At 39.9% G+C, this 16,365-nt stretch overlaps 1 protein-coding gene across 1 annotated transcript; it reads left to right on the top strand.

Annotated features, from left to right (window-relative positions):
* Nucleotides 1-1,804: 1,804 nt before the first annotated feature.
* PNN (pinin, desmosome associated protein) lies at nt 1,805-9,127 on the top strand. The gene is made up of 9 exons (XM_070504285.1): nt 1,805-1,984; nt 2,619-2,690; nt 3,091-3,159; nt 3,666-3,738; nt 3,855-3,949; nt 4,112-4,187; nt 5,545-5,700; nt 5,777-5,915; nt 6,655-9,127. The coding sequence occupies exons 1-9, from the start codon at nt 1,872-1,874 to the stop codon at nt 8,019-8,021; spliced, it is 2,160 nt and encodes a 719-aa protein (XP_070360386.1). The 5' UTR covers nt 1,805-1,871; the 3' UTR covers nt 8,022-9,127.
* The last annotated feature ends 7,238 nt before the right edge of the window (nt 9,128-16,365 follow it).

The raw sequence follows: 16,365 nt of genomic DNA on the forward strand, positions 1-16,365 counted from the left end.
GTCAAAGAGTAAGGAACTGACCAAGTTACTAAGGTTAATTTCTCAAACTACAATAACAAGGGGTTCTCAGAATATTTTGGAGAATAGAGGGGAAACTAATATTTATTGAGCACTAACTAAATGCTGGATACAGCATCCCACTGATTGTCCTCAATAAAGCAGACCATGTTAAATTGCCCAGGATCCTAATGATAGATCCTATGGAAGTAGGAATAGATCCTGTATATTTTTGGTTAACTCTAAAAGCATTTTCCCATGGAAACACTGATACACTTGGTGGTTAGGATGTACTATCACCACACTCTCTTGCTTTCCGTACTGCTTACTACACAGGGTTGTGATAAGGGTCAATAAGACTAAGTATGCTCACAATCAGAATTAAATAATTGTCAACTCTCGTCCCTCTTACCCAGCTTTACTTTTTCTTTTTTTCTATAGCACTTCTCGATTTCTTACATGCAATGTAATTTGCTTAAGTTTATCGTCTGTCTCCACACTCTTCCTGCCACCAAGCTCATTGAGGGCAGAGATCTTTACTGTACACTGATGTATCCAAGTGCCTAGAATAGTGCCTGGCACATAGCAGGCGCTCAATAAATATTTGTTGAATGAATGAATGAGTACATGAGTGATCTTTGCTCCCTAATGAGTCTACGAACCCCACTGAAGCAGGACCACAGCTATCTTGTTCTAGGCTTTATCCTCAGAACCTAGCTTACTGCCTCTATACACTAGGAGCTTTTAAAGGCAGTTGGATGAATTAACAAGGGTAACTCCAGTTAAATATAGTTGGCTCACTAATGCTTAGTTCAAGGAGGATGCTTAGCTGACCGATGGAGGATGAGAACCCAAAGATTATACATAACATCATTTCCGTGTGGAAATGCTCTCTGAGCTATAATTTGCAAATATATTTCTGGAACAAAACCGGTTCTCACGTTGGCAGTACAGGTAGAGCGGAATGAGAAGCTGGATGACACTCCCTCACATACACAACTAATAATAGTGCCCCTCGCCAGACCCCATCTTAAACCAACCAGCTCTAGGCCAGGTGTAGAGGCTAGGCCTGTCTCGTCTGTCTCACCGTCGCTTCTTTCTTCTAGTACATCCTTGCACAGGGTCTGATCGGACGGCGATTCCCGGCTGGTGTGACCTAGGGACGGTTACAATATCTCCAGACTCAACGTCCTTATCAGTAACAGCAGGCATTTTATTCAAGCTTTTGGTTTTTGAGGGATAAGGCACGTAAAGCGACTGACACAGAGTACAGAACAAAATAACTGTTAGCTATTACGGTTAATGACTTTTCCTGTTCCTTCATTCTTTGCTTCCCTCTGCTCACTTTCGGCTCACCTAATCGAGGGAAGCCTGTGCCCCGCAGCCCCTCTCTGAGCATGCGCACCAACAGAATGGCCGCACCCTTTCCTAATCAAATCATTTACCGGGGAAAAGGGGGAAATAGCTCGCCTCCATCCCACCCTGATGTGGTTAGGCAGTTAAAAGAGTTTAAGGCCCGTCATAGCACAGGCTGAAAGGGCCGGAACGCTCCGCGCTACCCGCCAGAAGAGTAGGCCCGCGAGCCAACGTCTCGGACGACCCGGGGACTCAGGCCCGCCCCGGCCTGCGCTAAAAGCGGAGCGCAGCCACCAGCAGCTAGCTGGGGAGGGAGGGGACCGCCCGGCCGACTTTTCATTGGCCCGGAGTCACAAAGGCCGGCAGGCTCTCCCCCTTCCGGCCGCTGAGTGGTTGAGGCCGAAAAGCAACGCCTGTCGTCATTGGCTGAGCCCAGCTGTCAATCCGCCCGCGTCTCGCGGCGCGACCCGGCCAGGCGCGGCCTGTGGAGCAGTCTCGAAGCCTGCTGCGGGGAGAAGATGGCGGTCGCAGTGAGAACTTTGCAGGAGCAGCTAGAAAAGGCCAAAGAGAGCCTAAAGAACGTGGACGAGAATATTCGCAAGCTCACCGGGCGGGATCCGAATGACGTGAGGTAGGGGCGGTGGGAAATGCCGGCGCCGAGGGGCAGCCAGCAGCCGGGGGGACCGGGCGGGCGGCCAGCCTGAGAAGGCTGGAACATTGAGGCCTGTGCCGGGCGGCGCTGGAACCCCGGCCTCGGCGAGCGGGGAGTCCTGAGGCTCCGTCGAGCGGCCCCGGGCTCGGCCGTGTGGGGAGGAGCGCGGGCCGCGCCCGGCGGGCTTCCCGCCCGTGGGGAGGCCGGGCGGCCGCTTCCCGCCCTCGGCCTGCAGGCCCGGCAGCGCCGCACAAAGCCGCTTCCCCCGCCCGGCCCTGTGCCCGCAGCCCTCCCGGGATGCGGCCGCCGCCTCGCCGCAGCCCCCTGCCCACGTGCGCCTTCTTGGGGTGGGCGACTTCAGGACCCAATCCGAACTCGTTGATGTGTAGTGGCAGCGAGGTCAACATCATTCCTGTGATGCTGGTCTTGGAGAAACAAGGAAGTTGAATAAAATGGGACCTCCTGCCCTGTTTCCAACACGTGGGTTCGAAACCGTCTTTTTGGAACTTTTCTGGTCATTTTCTCTTTGGGCTGCACGGCGCCCGTGGAAGAGTCTGGTGTCGTTAGACGTGTGCACATGCGATTTTTGTACTGATTTGTCGCTCTCTTGTAGGCCCATCCAAGCCAGATTGCTGGCCCTTTCTGGTCCTGGTGGAGGTAGAGGACGTGGTAGTTTATTGCTGAGGTAAGGTTTCCTTAGGACTGAATCCCTCTGCTAAGTCTTGGGGCTTCCTATGTTAAGGTCATGTATCGGGTGAAACAAAAATCGTGGTAGAGCCAATGTTCGGAGTGTCTCGTTTGTTTTGTTTAAAGCTGCGACCAGGTGTAGTTTTCTGTGGACTGATCCTGGAACTTCATTTACATGCCAAACTAGACACGGGAGAAAATATTAAGTGTACCCGTTTTCTGTAAACTTAATTCATTTTTGTAGTTTTTAAAAGCATGCTTGCAAGTATCTCGAGCGAGTGTGCATTTAAGGTTACTTTCAATGAAAGTGTTAATTAAAAATTTAAATTCTCTTGCTGAATGGAGATATCATTTATCTTAAACTTCAAGTGCTTTATGTGGGGCTTCTTTAATTGCAGGCGTGGATTCTCAGATAGTGGAGGAGGACCCCCAGCCAAACAGAGAGACCTCGAAGGGGCAGTCAGTAGGTATGTTGGAGGCAAAGATTGTACAGGTGTGCCTGTGTGCTCTGTGTTCTGAGGTAGCATTCAAAGATAAATACTGTCAGATTGGGTTGGGTTAGAATGGAATAGTATACCGTTTCCTCTGAGTCTGTTCCCTTGGTATTTGACTGAACTGAGAAAGCCAGTATCTCCCAGAACTCACTTCTTCACTAACAGTAACAGATATTTTACCAAAAGAAAAGGTCACAAGAAGAATCAAGATTGGGAAAATAATCAGTCTGTGCCACTCTTCTGTCTGGTACTACAAAAATTTAACCAGCTTGAGAAATATATCATAGGAGATCACAGTTTGGATGTGGCATTGGTGATAACGTTTTATGCTTTTACTACCAGAGGAAAGAAGAAAATGGGATTGGAGATTGGTAGAATGAGGCTTCTGGAAATGAGTCCTAGAAAAGTAGTCATTTGCCCTTGGCATGCACTTAAGGCACATTCTACAGCGGTGGTTTAAATTCTTTTCCCTGTGTCAGGCTGGGCGGGGAGCGTCGGACTCGGAGAGAATCACGCCAAGAAAGCGACCCAGAGGACGATGATGTTAAAAAGGTAATTGAGATTGAAAGAACTTCTTTGAGGATGAATATAGTATTTTCACTTTGCTACGTTTGAAAGAGTGCCACCCATGTGCTAGTAAAATTACTGAGATTTCTTGTCTCTCGCAGCCGGCTTTGCAGTCTTCAGTTGTAGCTACCTCCAAAGAGCGCACACGGAGAGACCTTATCCAGGATCAAAATATGGATGAAAAGGGAAAGCAAAGGTATCTTTAGTCTCCTTCTGGGGGAAAGAACTCCTGTCAAGTACGGCCATTTTAAGAAAACTTAAGGAATTGTTCAAGTGTCTATAGTATGTTTCTTTTAGGAAATGGTGGGCCTACATGAAGTGGAACATTGGAATTGAATTTTCTTTTTCCGTTCTTTAGGAACCGACGAATATTTGGCTTGTTGATGGGCACCCTTCAGAAATTCAAACAAGAATCCACTGTTGCTACTGAAAGGGTATTTATGCAGTAAATTTCCTTTTCTTCCTTTGTTTAAATTACCAAAGTAGTTGATTATATTTTTTAAAAAAGAGCTGAAAAGCTCTCGCAAGACTTCATTGCAAGCCTAAAATGAAGCCAAGGAAAAACTTATAAAACTTTCTGGAGTCGTTCTATTAACTGGTCTTTTTTTGATGTGCTGTGAAGTAAATGAGTGAACCTGGTTTTGTAGTGCAAAGAGCCCTGGTCTGTGAGTCAGGAGAACCTGAGATCTGCTCTCGGTTCTACCGCAGTCTCATTTCCTGGTCCTGGACGAGTCCCTTTACTTCTTTAGGCTTGAGAGTGCTTTCTCTCAAATAGGAGAGTTGAACTCAGTCTTTGTAACTAGTTCTGTAATTCTCTTTTTCAAGACTTATTTACACACTCAGAGGCAATACTTAGCACTCTGGAAGCAAAAGCATAAACATTACCTGCCCTCTACAGTTTATGTGACTGTGTCATCTTTCCAGAAGTTTTTGTTTTTTATTTATTTATATTTTTCTGAAAGATTTAAAAAATGTTTTCCTTTTTCTCCCCAAAGCTTCCCGGTACATCATTGTGTATTTTTAGTTGTGGGTCCTTCTAGTTGTGGCAGGTGGGACACCACCTCAGCGTGGCCTGACGAGCCGTGCCATGTCCGCACCCAGGATCCAAACCTGTGAAACCCTGGGCTGCCAAAGCAGGACGCACGAACTCAACCACTCGGCCACCAGGCCAGCCCCAGAAGTTTTTATTTTATTCAAGCTGCAAAATTGTGTCCTCAGAGTTGAACACCAACTTTTTGCTTCTCAGGGGTGAACTATAGTAGAAAGAGAGGTGATAATTCAGTTATAGAAGGTTTATAAATTTTACTTTAGCATTTGTTTACTAGGGAATTTAGAAGGCTTAAACGCATTTTAATGTTTGAAGAATAAGGCAGTAGATGTTTTAAAAGGGAGGGAGAGTTGACTAGTTTGTTAATTACTTCATTAGGACATCGCTTCTGTTAAATTCTTTGATTTGGTCAGAGAAATAACTGAAAATTTAATCTATAAAGGCACTGCTTTTTTTTTTGGTCAATTTATGAATGAAGCTTAACTAAAAGTTGTGTTGAAATGGAACAGTTACTGATATTATGGCTAATAGCCTTGAAATTTAGATTTTTATGTGAACAAGCTTTGGTCCCCATTTCCTGAAAAGAGAAATTGCAATCAGCCTCAAATGCTAAGTGCTAAGTTTGAATTAGCTGATATCCTGAATTGCAAATGTGAGATGTATACAGATAGCTTGGGAAAATTGTAATGTTTCACATAATCAGGATGTGTAATAAGCTCTTAAAGATTATTATTTATCTTTAGCAAAAGAGGCGCCAGGAAATTGAACAAAAACTTGAAGTGCAGGCAGAAGAAGAAAGAAAGCAGGTTGAAAATGAGAGGAGAGAACTATTCGAAGAGAGGCGTGCTAAACAAACAGAACTGCGGCTTTTGGAACAGAAGGTTGAGCTTGCGCAGCTGGTGAGTAGTATTTTGGAATTCTAAAATGGGTGATCATTCATGTTTACAAAAGCACTGACTTTTACCTTTTCTTTAGCAAGAAGAATGGAATGAGCATAACGCCAAGATAATTAAATATATAAGAACTAAGACAAAGCCCCATTTGTTCTATATTCCTGGAAGAATGTGTCCAGCTACCCAAAAATTAATAGAAGAATCACAGAGAAAAATGAATGGTAAGTGTACTGAAGCAGTCTGTTGAAATTTTCTTAATGGGTAAGGTAACACAACACACATTTGTTTCCTGTAATAATTGTGATTCAATAGTTGATTTTTTAAAAAAGTTATTCTAAGGTGCTAATATGTTTGGAGTGCAGGGGCGTTTGTTTCCTGATGAATTTTAATCTGAAACTTACATTGTAGGCAGTGCTTAATACATGTGAATTTCTTAAATGTTTGAGTGAGCTGGCTTCTTTTTGCTTGGTACTCTTAGTAACCAGATATAAATGCTAATAAAGTAAGGGGGAAAAGTGAACACTGATGTAGTCCATAGAGAAAGCATACATGGAAGGATGGGCATTGCTAAGATGGCAGTTGGATGATTTATCTCTCCTTGGGATCAGAAAAATTAATGCATCATATGATACCATGAAACTGATTCTGTTTAAAATAAATTTTATTTTTTATCTAGCGTGAAGTAAGATAGCAAAAGGTTGTTCTCTTTCCATCAGTTAGATAATGGGGTATAGTTTTGCCTGCTACTAATTTCTTAGTATATAGGTTTCCAGTGGATCTTTGCTTTTATCATTTTATGTCAATGTGTAATTACTTACTTGCCATTATCAGTCTGGTCATCATCTCTTTACAAAGACATTGAGATAAAGCTCAATAACATTTTCTGACCAGGTGTCAAATTACGACTTTGAATTTTCTTAATGATGGTAAATTTTACACATGTAAATTTTTATCCCTTAGCTTTATTTGAAGGTAGACGCATCGAATTTGCAGAACAAATAAATAAAATGGAGGCTAGGCCTAGAAGACAATCAATGAAGGAAAAAGAGCATCAGGTGGTGCGTAATGAAGAACAGAAGGCGGAGCAAGAAGAGGGTAAGGTGGCTCAGCGAGAGGAAGAGTTGGAGGAGACAGGTAATCAGCACAATGATGTAGAAATAGAGGAACCAGGAGAGGAAGAGGAAAAGGAAATAGGTATAGTTCATAGCGATGTGGAGAAAGAACAGGAGGAGGAGGAGCAAAAGCAGGAAATGGAGGTTAAGATGGAGGAGGAAACTGAGGTAAGGGAAAGTGAGAAGCAGCAGGATAGTCAGCCTGAAGAAGTTATGGATGTGCTAGAGATGGTCGAGAGTGTCAAAAATGTCATTGCTGAGCAGGAAGTCATGGAAACCAATCAAGTGGAAAGTGTAGAACCTTCAGAAAATGAAACTAGCAAAGAATTGGAGCCAGAGATGGAATTTGAAGTTGAGCCAGATAAAGAATGTAAATCTCTTTCTCCTGTGAAAGAGAATGCTAGTGCTCTCGAAATGGAAAATGAGCCTGAGGAAAAAGAAGAGAAAGAATCTGAGCCCCAACCTGAGCCTGTGGCTCAGCCTCAGCCCCTGCCTCAGCCCCCACCCCCGCCCCCATCTCAGTCCCAGCCCCAGCCAGTGCTCCAGCCCCATCCGCTCTCTCAGCCTGAGACTTTGCCCTTAGCTGTTTTTCAGCCACCTCCTCAGGTCATTCAGGAGCAAGGGCATTTACTGCCTGAGAGGAAGGAGTTTCCTTTAGAATCTGTAAAACTCACTGAGGTGACAGTAGAGCCAGTCTTGACGGTGCATCCAGAGAGCAAAACCAAAACCAAAACTAGGAGCAGAAGTAGAGGTAGAGCTAGGAATAAAACGAGCAAGAGCAGGAGTCGGAGCAGTAGCAGTAGCAGTTCCAGTAGCAGTTCAACCAGTAGCAGCAGCGGCAGCAGTTCCAGCAGCGGTAGCAGTAGTAGTCGAAGTAGTTCCAGCAGCAGCTCCAGTACAAGTGGCAGCAGCAGCAGAGACAGTAGCAGCAGCACTACTAGCAGTAGTGAGAGTAGAAGTCGGAGTAGGGGCCGGGGACATAACAGAGATAGAAAGCACAGAAGGAGCGTGGATCGGAAGCGAAGGGATACTTCAGGACTAGAAAGAAGTCACAAATCTTCAAAAGGTGGTAGTAGTAGAGATACGAAAGGATCAAAGGATAAGAATTCCCGGTCCGACAGGAAAAGGTCTATATCCGAGAGTAGTCGATCAGGCAAAAGATCGTCGAGAAGTGAAAGAGACCGAAAATCAGACAGGAAAGACAAAAGGCGTTAATGGAAGAAGCCAGGCTTTCTTAGCCTATTCTTTGCAGCAGAAGATTTCTTGATGAGTAAAAGGATTACCTTTCCTTGTAAGGAGGATGCTGCCTTAAGAATTGCATGTTGTAAAAAATCTTTTTGGAAAATACAGACTGTTTGTTTACCAGACATTCTTGTACTTTTTGCATAATTTTGTAAGAGTTATTTATCAAAATTATGTGAGGTTCCAAAATATGTAAAATAATAATAATAAAAAAAGATTAACATCCCTTGTCATCTTTTTTAAATATCCTATACTCTTCAGTAAGAATCTGTATATTTTAATAGGTAAATCTTTAAGTCTGTTCCCTTCTAATTCTGTATCATACATTGCTTTTGTAGAAATAAATGTGCATTTCTTTCATTAGTTTTGAGATGTCCTCGTTGACGCTTGTATAATAAATATCCTCTTGATACCATTTTCAGCTTTTATCACTAGATACTGAACGTGATTAGAATGTCTTTGAAAGTTTCCTCACTTTTATTTGCCTTAGGCAGTTATTTTGAGTTGTCAAAATCAGATCTTTGCAGCTTTGAGGGGGAACATAATAGTTCTCCGTGAAATCATTTACTGTTTTTTCTAATCTCCCTTGTTATTTTAATCTAAGCATTTTCCCCTCCTCATCTTTAAACCACATATTTGGTAGATAACTTAAAATAGTATAATTTGGTTGGCATTTTCTTCGTGATTATGGGAGCATCATTGTTTTGTCTCCGTGGTTACTTGTGTGATACAGCATATATATCTGTTAAAGAAAATAATCACTTCTTTCTAGGGGAGGGAGGTAGAAAAGTATATTCTAAATTTGGTTTTTGAGTTTGTGGTCTTGTCTTAACTTTTGTGTTGGCTCTAACTCTGAAACATGCCAATAATGTGTTTTCAAGAATTTTTGTTTAAGTATTGTATGAAAGTTTACAAAATGAAGGAAGTTAATCTACACTTGAATCTGTGAGCAAGATAACACGCAAGTGTACCAAGTGATTATTAACTTTGTTTTATAAATTTGTATGAATTTGGAGTATCTGTTGCCCATTACTATACATGTGCAAATAAATGTGGCTTAGACTTGTGTGACTGCTTAAGACTAGTACTTGTATTAACTTTTTGATGGCTTTATACAAGACAGCACTTAAATTTCCTTTTTTGAATTCATAATTTAACATTGACTGTAGCTTTAGTTTTGACTAAATACTCATAATGCCTTCCCTTGACAAGGAAATGGTAACAGTGAAAATGTCAGCAGCATTTCTAGCATTGTGTAAATGTAAACAAACATGTTAAAAGAAAAAGCTTTAAAAAAATCCTTTCTTGGAATAATAAACAGGAAATGAGCAGAACTTCTCAAACTGCAGAGTTAGCTACCTGCATCCCTGGGCCACTTGTTTCCACCAAGAGTCACTTCATCCAAAGATTTTAATACTTTCCAGCATGCAGTACAAATTTTCTTTTCCTATGTGTCGTGTGTCATGAGGAAAAGGTTTGTAAACACTTAAAAGGGATGGCCATAAACTTAACCTAGTTCTTAAAAAAAATTTTGTTTAGTGAATCTAAAATAATTGCATGCATTAAGATCCTTTGTACAAATTAAGTATTGTTCACTTATTTTTACCCAGGAAAATTTGAACAATTGTGGTGCTAATAGAAAAGAGTAGTTTTGGCTTAAAGCTCAGTTGTTGGGAGTGGTGGTGATGGGGCTGTAATACATGGGGAGAAAAAAAGAGATCTTGGGAATACGAAGAGCAATTTTCAGTTATCTTAAGCTCTGCTGATGTATATATAAAGAATTCTAATTTTAATTTTACCAGCTTTTTTTAGTGGTGTGCATTTAGAAATTGGTTTCATTTTAAAAGTTGAATTTTGGGTTTTTTTTTAATGTTTAAAATTAATTCTTTATTCTTAGAAATGAAATATGGAATTTATATTCAGGGAACGACATAATTGGTTCCTTACGAAGATGAGGAATGTTAGAATGTAAAAGCAGTGGCAGTTTCCTAGGGGGAAAAGATATAACAGGGGTCTTTAGAGATTACAAATTAGTGTTGACGGAGAATTTAGAAGCTGAAGAGGGATAGGGCTGGTGTCTTAAGGACTGAAATTAGTTTGGAGCTCTGGTAATAATTAGCAAAGATATGTAAGGGGCTGTGTAGGAAACATCTCAGTTACTCTAAGGTTGCAAGGTTTGTGCAGTCACAGGAATTAGAAGATAAGATGATAATGAGCTCTATCCAATCTAGGGCTCTGTGCACTACCTCTAGAACTCGGAACTGTGCACATGTATACTCTGGTAATTTGAGCAAAGCAATAAATTGAGTTTATAAACTAATAAATTGACAGTTTTAAAAGAAAGTTATTAATGATTACATGCTGTGGTAATATGGGCCAATGCCATCAGAATAACAAGTCACTAAAAGCTTCTCAAACGTATATAAAAATAGAAAAGGTAAAGAACTGAAAAGTTGAAGAACTAGGTGAGGACGTACTCTACCAGAAAACGAGTTTTTATAACCTACAGGAACTAAGACTGTGACAGCAGTGTAAGTGGAGTCAAATAGACTAATGAAATAGAATGAAGCCCAGAAAGAGATACTCACCACAATAGCTAAAATTGAAAAGAGTGGCAATACCAAGTGTTGGTAAGGTTGTGGAACAAAGGGAACTGTCGTATACTGCTGGTGAGAGAGTAAATTTGTATAACCGCTTTAGAAAAGTAGCAGTATCTGCTGAAATGCATTTCTGCATATCCTCTCTCCAAACAATTTTATTCCTGGGTATATATCCAAAGAAAAGTATGCACTGTTCACCAAGAGATGTACATGATGTCTAGCAGTATTATTAATAAATGCCTCAATCTGCAAATAACCCGAACGTCCGTCAACAGTAGAATGGACGAATTGTGGCATATTCATACCGTGGAATACTGTTCATCAATGGCAGTAAATGTACTGCGTCTACGTGCATCAACATGGGTGCCTCCCACAACCACAATATTGAGCAGAAGCCGGGAGTAAGAGAGTACATAGGATTCTATTGGCACAAATCTCAGAAACTAATTTATGGTTTTAGAAATTAATCTATGGTGTGAGAAATCAGGATAGTGATTACCTTTGGGGAGAATGGAGAGGTTAATGATTGAGAGGGGGCATGAAGGAAACTTCCGGATTGATGGCAAAGTTTTGTTTCTTCACCTGGGTGATGGTTACAGTTTGTGGGAATCCACTGAGTTATATACTTAAGACTTGTGCACATTTCTGTACCTTCGCTATATTTAGGGCCATCTCCATCATGGTTATAGATTGTTATTACTTCTGAGTCAGCCAAAACAAGTTAGTCTCTCAATATATCAATGTTAACAATCCCAGTTTATCTTTTGAGTTATTCAGGAAACATTTATTGAAAACCTGTTTACTGAGTAAAAGGAAGTCACTTTCGGCGTTAGAGATTGAGTAGTAGTCCTTACCTTCTACTATTGAAAGAAAAACTTTAAGCTGATTTCTTTTACTGTGATCATAGTCTTTCATTCTACAAATATTTAAATTGAGCATCTGCTGTGTGCCAGGTGTGCAAATAGGAACTGGGAATTGAGTGGTGATTGAAAGGGAGATATTAATTTCAACATTTTCAAAGGAAAAAGCTAAGATAAAATAATTTCCTATAATACGTTAAGCTAAAGAAGTTGGGTTTTTTTTTCCTGAATTCAGTACTTTCAAATAGATCACATAGACCTCACTGCTTCCTAGAGAATAAAGATTCAGATGCATATAATACATCGTGGTTTTAGCTTCCAAAGATTTTTCTGTTTTCCCACAAGAATATTTACCAAAACTAAGATTCTAATGGTTATATCATAGGTCAGTTTCCTATGAGGTGACACCTTCGTTTAATAAACAAATAAGTACTTACAATGAGAAGTATTGTATGCTGGGATATTCACTGGCCCTGAGGGAGTTAGGGAAAACCTATGTTAACAAGGCAGAGGGTTTCCAGGGACAATGAGTAGAACATGTTTGGTTGGTTGTGGTTTGGAGAGATTTAAGGTTAGAGTGTAGGTAGCCCAGAATGTCAGCCTATGGAGTTTGTACCTCATCATTTTTCAAAGTATATTCAGTTAAAAAATATATTAAAAGTCTAGTCAAATACGTTTCAGAAATTACAGCTGTATATCCCTTCCTTAGAGATTTATAATGTATATCAGCATATTAAAGACCCTGAGAAATTCTGTGGCAAATCATACCATTTAACTTTGTGTTCTATGTTTATTTGACCGTGGAATTATTTTCTCATTTAAATGGAAAACTATTAGAAGTTTTTAAGTTAGGTTTTTGATTAAGAATTAATAAAATAAAATTCATGTTTTAAAACTTATTCTTCAATATAAACAAATAAAAAGATTATTCTTCCAGTTCTCCCCTTTTCCTGTTATTATAGGTTTTATTTATCAAGAGAGGAGGAAAATAGAGTAGGAGTATAACGTGGCCGGTGAAAGACCCTAACAACCTTGATGCTGTAACCAGTGCCGCTTAAACTGATTTTCCCAAATTCCTCTTGTCTGTAGAAGAGAGAAAATGCCCACAAATGGAGTATAAGGATGAGCCCAAAGCACAAAATTTTTGGTTTTTTAAGGGTTTGGATTTTATTTTTTTTATTTATTTTTAAAGATTTTATTTTTCCTTTTTCTCCCCAAAGCCCCCCAGTACATAGTTGTGTATTTTTAGTTGTGGGTCCTTCCAGTTGTGGCATGTGAGATGTCGCCTCAGCATGGCCTGATGAGTGGTGCCATGTCCACGCGCCCAGGATCCGAAGCGGTGAAACCCTGGGCCGCCAAAGCAGAGAGCACACTTAACCACTCGGCCACGGGGCCGGTCCCTGGAATTTATTTTTTAAATTCATAAAATTTATATCATAGTTCAGTGTTATGCTGAATTAATAGAATTATGTTTTAAATCACTTATCATCAGGAAAAAAATAGCTCAAAAATTTTCCCACTTATCTTGTTAGTTAATAAGCTAAACTGCTCATATATTGAACTTTTCAATTTTGGGACAAAACATGTGAGAGGTTCACCCTCTGGCGATTTACCCTATGGCAATTTCTTTCTATGTTACCAACAAATGTTATAAATGGAGAAAGAGAGCTGGAAAGTGGCTAGAAATATACTGTAGTGTGTGGTTTTCATGCTACTCTTGATTGAATTTTCACTGAGTGTATCCTGTTGATGATAATTCAAGTGTTAAATACTGAGTTTCTGACCTGCTGGTTTCTTTCACTCTAATATGGGGAATTCTGAAAGAACTTTCTGGAAGAAAGATGACTGGTGATGATATTCCTTTAATATAAGTTTCCATGCTGTTGTTTTCGTCATTTTCTTATAACTTCTCAATGGTGTGATTTTCTTCACATGAAAACGAACTAACAGGTATGAATGACCCCAGAGTAAGGTCACCTCTTCATTCCAAATGCAAACTTCATTTTTACAGCAGCAATCTTTCCACACATGCTAAAACATTCACAGTTTTTTCTTGCCTTTGTTAATCGAGACCATTACAACTTGAAAAACCAACTGCTCAACAAGCCAACACTATGAGATACTCTTTATCATTTACTTTATCCAGGTTTTTTTTTTCCTCCTCCGAGGAAGAGTTGCCCTGAGCTAACATCTATTACTAATCCTCCTCTTTTTTCGCTTGAGGAAGATTAGCCCTGAGCTAACATCTGTGCCAATCCTCTATTTTTTGTACATGGGACACCTCCACAGCATGGCTGGTGAGTGGAGTAGGTCCTTGCCCTGGATCCAAACCTGCAAACTCTGGCCACTGAAGCAGAGCGCATGGAAATTTAACCACTTGGCAACAGGGCCGGGCCCTACTTTATCCAAGTTTTTACAATTAGTATGATGTTTCTTTCTTTTACATTTGCGTTGTGAAATACAACTACAAAAGGGTGACTATGGTGAACACCCATGTCACCATCACATGAGTTAAGATACAGAACATTGATGGTAATTTAGCAGCATTTTGTGAGTCCCTCCTCCATTGGATCCTTCCCCCGAGGACTTGTGATAATCATTGCATTACTTTATAATTTGAATACCTGTGCATGCATTCCTAAAGATATATCTTAAAAATCTCACTTAACTTTGCCTGATTTTGTATTTTATATAAATGAAACCATACTACACTTGTTTGTGACTTCTTTTGCCTAATCGTGTTTGTAAGAATCATCTGTTGTAGTCAATCCTTTCCATTGCTGTATAGTGTTCCGTTATACAAATGTATACACACACGGATATCTATGAACATAATTTATTCTTTACATTTTTGCTAATGATTCTTTGCGTTCTTTCCAGTTTGTGGCTGTTACAAAAAATATTGTTTGTAAATATTCTTGTACATCTCCTGCTGCATATGTGTGAGAATTTCTCTAGGACAAATATCCCAGGAGTGACATTGTTAGGTTATTGGGTTTATTGAACGTTACCAGATATTGCCAAACTGGTGTCCAAAGTGACTGTGTTCACTGTCACTTGAGCCGTCCGTGCATGGATCTTCCTGTTACTCTATTTTTTGCTTTTTGGTTAGTATCTTGTAATTTGAATTTTAATTTCTAAGATTACTAATGCATTCAAGCATATTTTCATAAACTTATTATTGGCAATTTGGACTCATTTTTTTATGAAGTACCTGTTTCTTGCCCATTTTTCCATTGGGTGATGTATTTTTTTAATTTATTAGTAGGAGTTCCATATATATTCCAGATACTAGTCCTTTGTTGGTTATATTTATCACAGATATTTTCTCCCAGAATTTCTTAATTTTAACATAGTCAAAACTATAAATCATTTACATCTTAAGAAATCTTCTCCTACCCTGAATTTGTGTGCGTATTCCCCAATATTTCATTCTCAGAGCTTTATATGTCTGCATTTCACACTTAAGTGTTTAAATACTTAGGTTTGAATTTCAAGTATGGTATAAGGACTCCAATTTCTTTCCTTTTTTTCTTTTTTTAAACAGATGGCTTACCAGTTTTCCCATTACAATTTTTTGAAAAGACCTTTCCAGTTGGGTCTGTTTCTGGGTTCTCTACTCAGTTCCCTGGGTCTGTTTGTCTATCTCTGAAACCGATACTCCACTGATTTCATTACTTAATCCTAATAATAAGTGCTGTCTGGTAGGGAAAGCCTCTGCTTCTTATTCCTTTAAAGTAGGTTCTTTGCTATTCTGGGCCTTTGCACTGCTATGTAAATTTTAAACTCAGCTTGTTCAATTCCACAAGATAACTTGAGACTTTGATTCAGATTGCATCGCCTAGACAGATCTACAGACCTGTGCTGTCCATGTGACTGCTGGGCACTTGAAGTGGTGCCTGGTCTGAACTGAGATGTGCTGTAAATTCCAAAGACTTTGTATGACAAAAAGAATAAAATATTTCCTTAATAACTTTTTATATTGATTACATCTTGATAATATTTTGGCTATATTGGATAAATAAAATGCATTACTAAAGCTAATTTTACCTGTTTCTTTTTGTTAATGTGGCTAATTAACAAAACTAACTTACATTTGTGGTTCACATTGTGTTTCTCTGGGACACTGCTGCTCGAGATCAGTCTGGGGAGCATCGACACTTTACAGTATGGAGTATTCCAAACCATCAACACGGCATATCTCCATTTATTCAGGTTTCCTTGAAAGCCTTTCCCGTAAAGGTTTTATGCATCTTTTGTTAGATTTATTCCTAGATACCTGACTCATACATGGATAAACAATTAGATTACTCTTTTGTTTATTTATTTATTTATTTATTTTGGTGAGGAAGATTCACTCTGAGCTAACATTTGTTGTCAGTCTTCCTCTTTTTTTTTTTTTTTTACTTCAGGAAGATTAGCCCTGAGCTAATATCTGTGCCAATCTTCCTCTATTTTGTATGTGGGTTGCTGGCACAGCATGGCTGATGAGTGGTTAGGTTGGTGTCTGGCATCCAAACCCCAAACCGGGGCTGCCTAAGTGGAGCATGCTGAACTTAACCACTATGCCTCAGGGCTGGCCCCTAGATTACTTTTTTATTGTGAAGAACACACAGACAAGTATATAAAGCAGACCATATACAACTCAATGAATTAACATAGTGCTAACACCTGTGTAATCACCCAAGTCAAGAACCAGAGCATTGCCAGGACCCAAGAAGCCCCTCTCATATCCCCTTCCAACGATTTCTCCTGTCCTCAGAGGTAACCACTATTAAAGTAATCAAACAAAGAAGCCATTAGAATGAGTGTCTCTAATGCTTGGCTGCCCGCTAAGCAGATGAAAACCTAAGCCTG

Source organism: Equus asinus, chromosome 2 (assembly GCF_041296235.1).
Source record: "Equus asinus isolate D_3611 breed Donkey chromosome 2, EquAss-T2T_v2, whole genome shotgun sequence".
Lineage (NCBI taxonomy): Eukaryota > Metazoa > Chordata > Mammalia > Perissodactyla > Equidae > Equus > Equus asinus.

What these genes read in the sequence shown, in the direction of transcription:
- PNN (XM_070504285.1), top strand. Translation starts at nt 1,872, where the DNA reads ATGGCGGTCGCAGTGAGAACTTTGCAGGAGCAGCTAGAAAAGGCCAAA. An exon ending in CGGGATCCGAATGACGTGAG is followed by an intron (nt 1,985 to 2,618) that starts GTAGGGGCGGTG and finishes GCTCTCTTGTAG; the next exon opens with GCCCATCCAAGCCAGATTGC. An exon ending in CCACTGTTGCTACTGAAAGG is followed by an intron (nt 4,188 to 5,544) that starts GTATTTATGCAG and finishes ATTTATCTTTAG; the next exon opens with CAAAAGAGGCGCCAGGAAAT.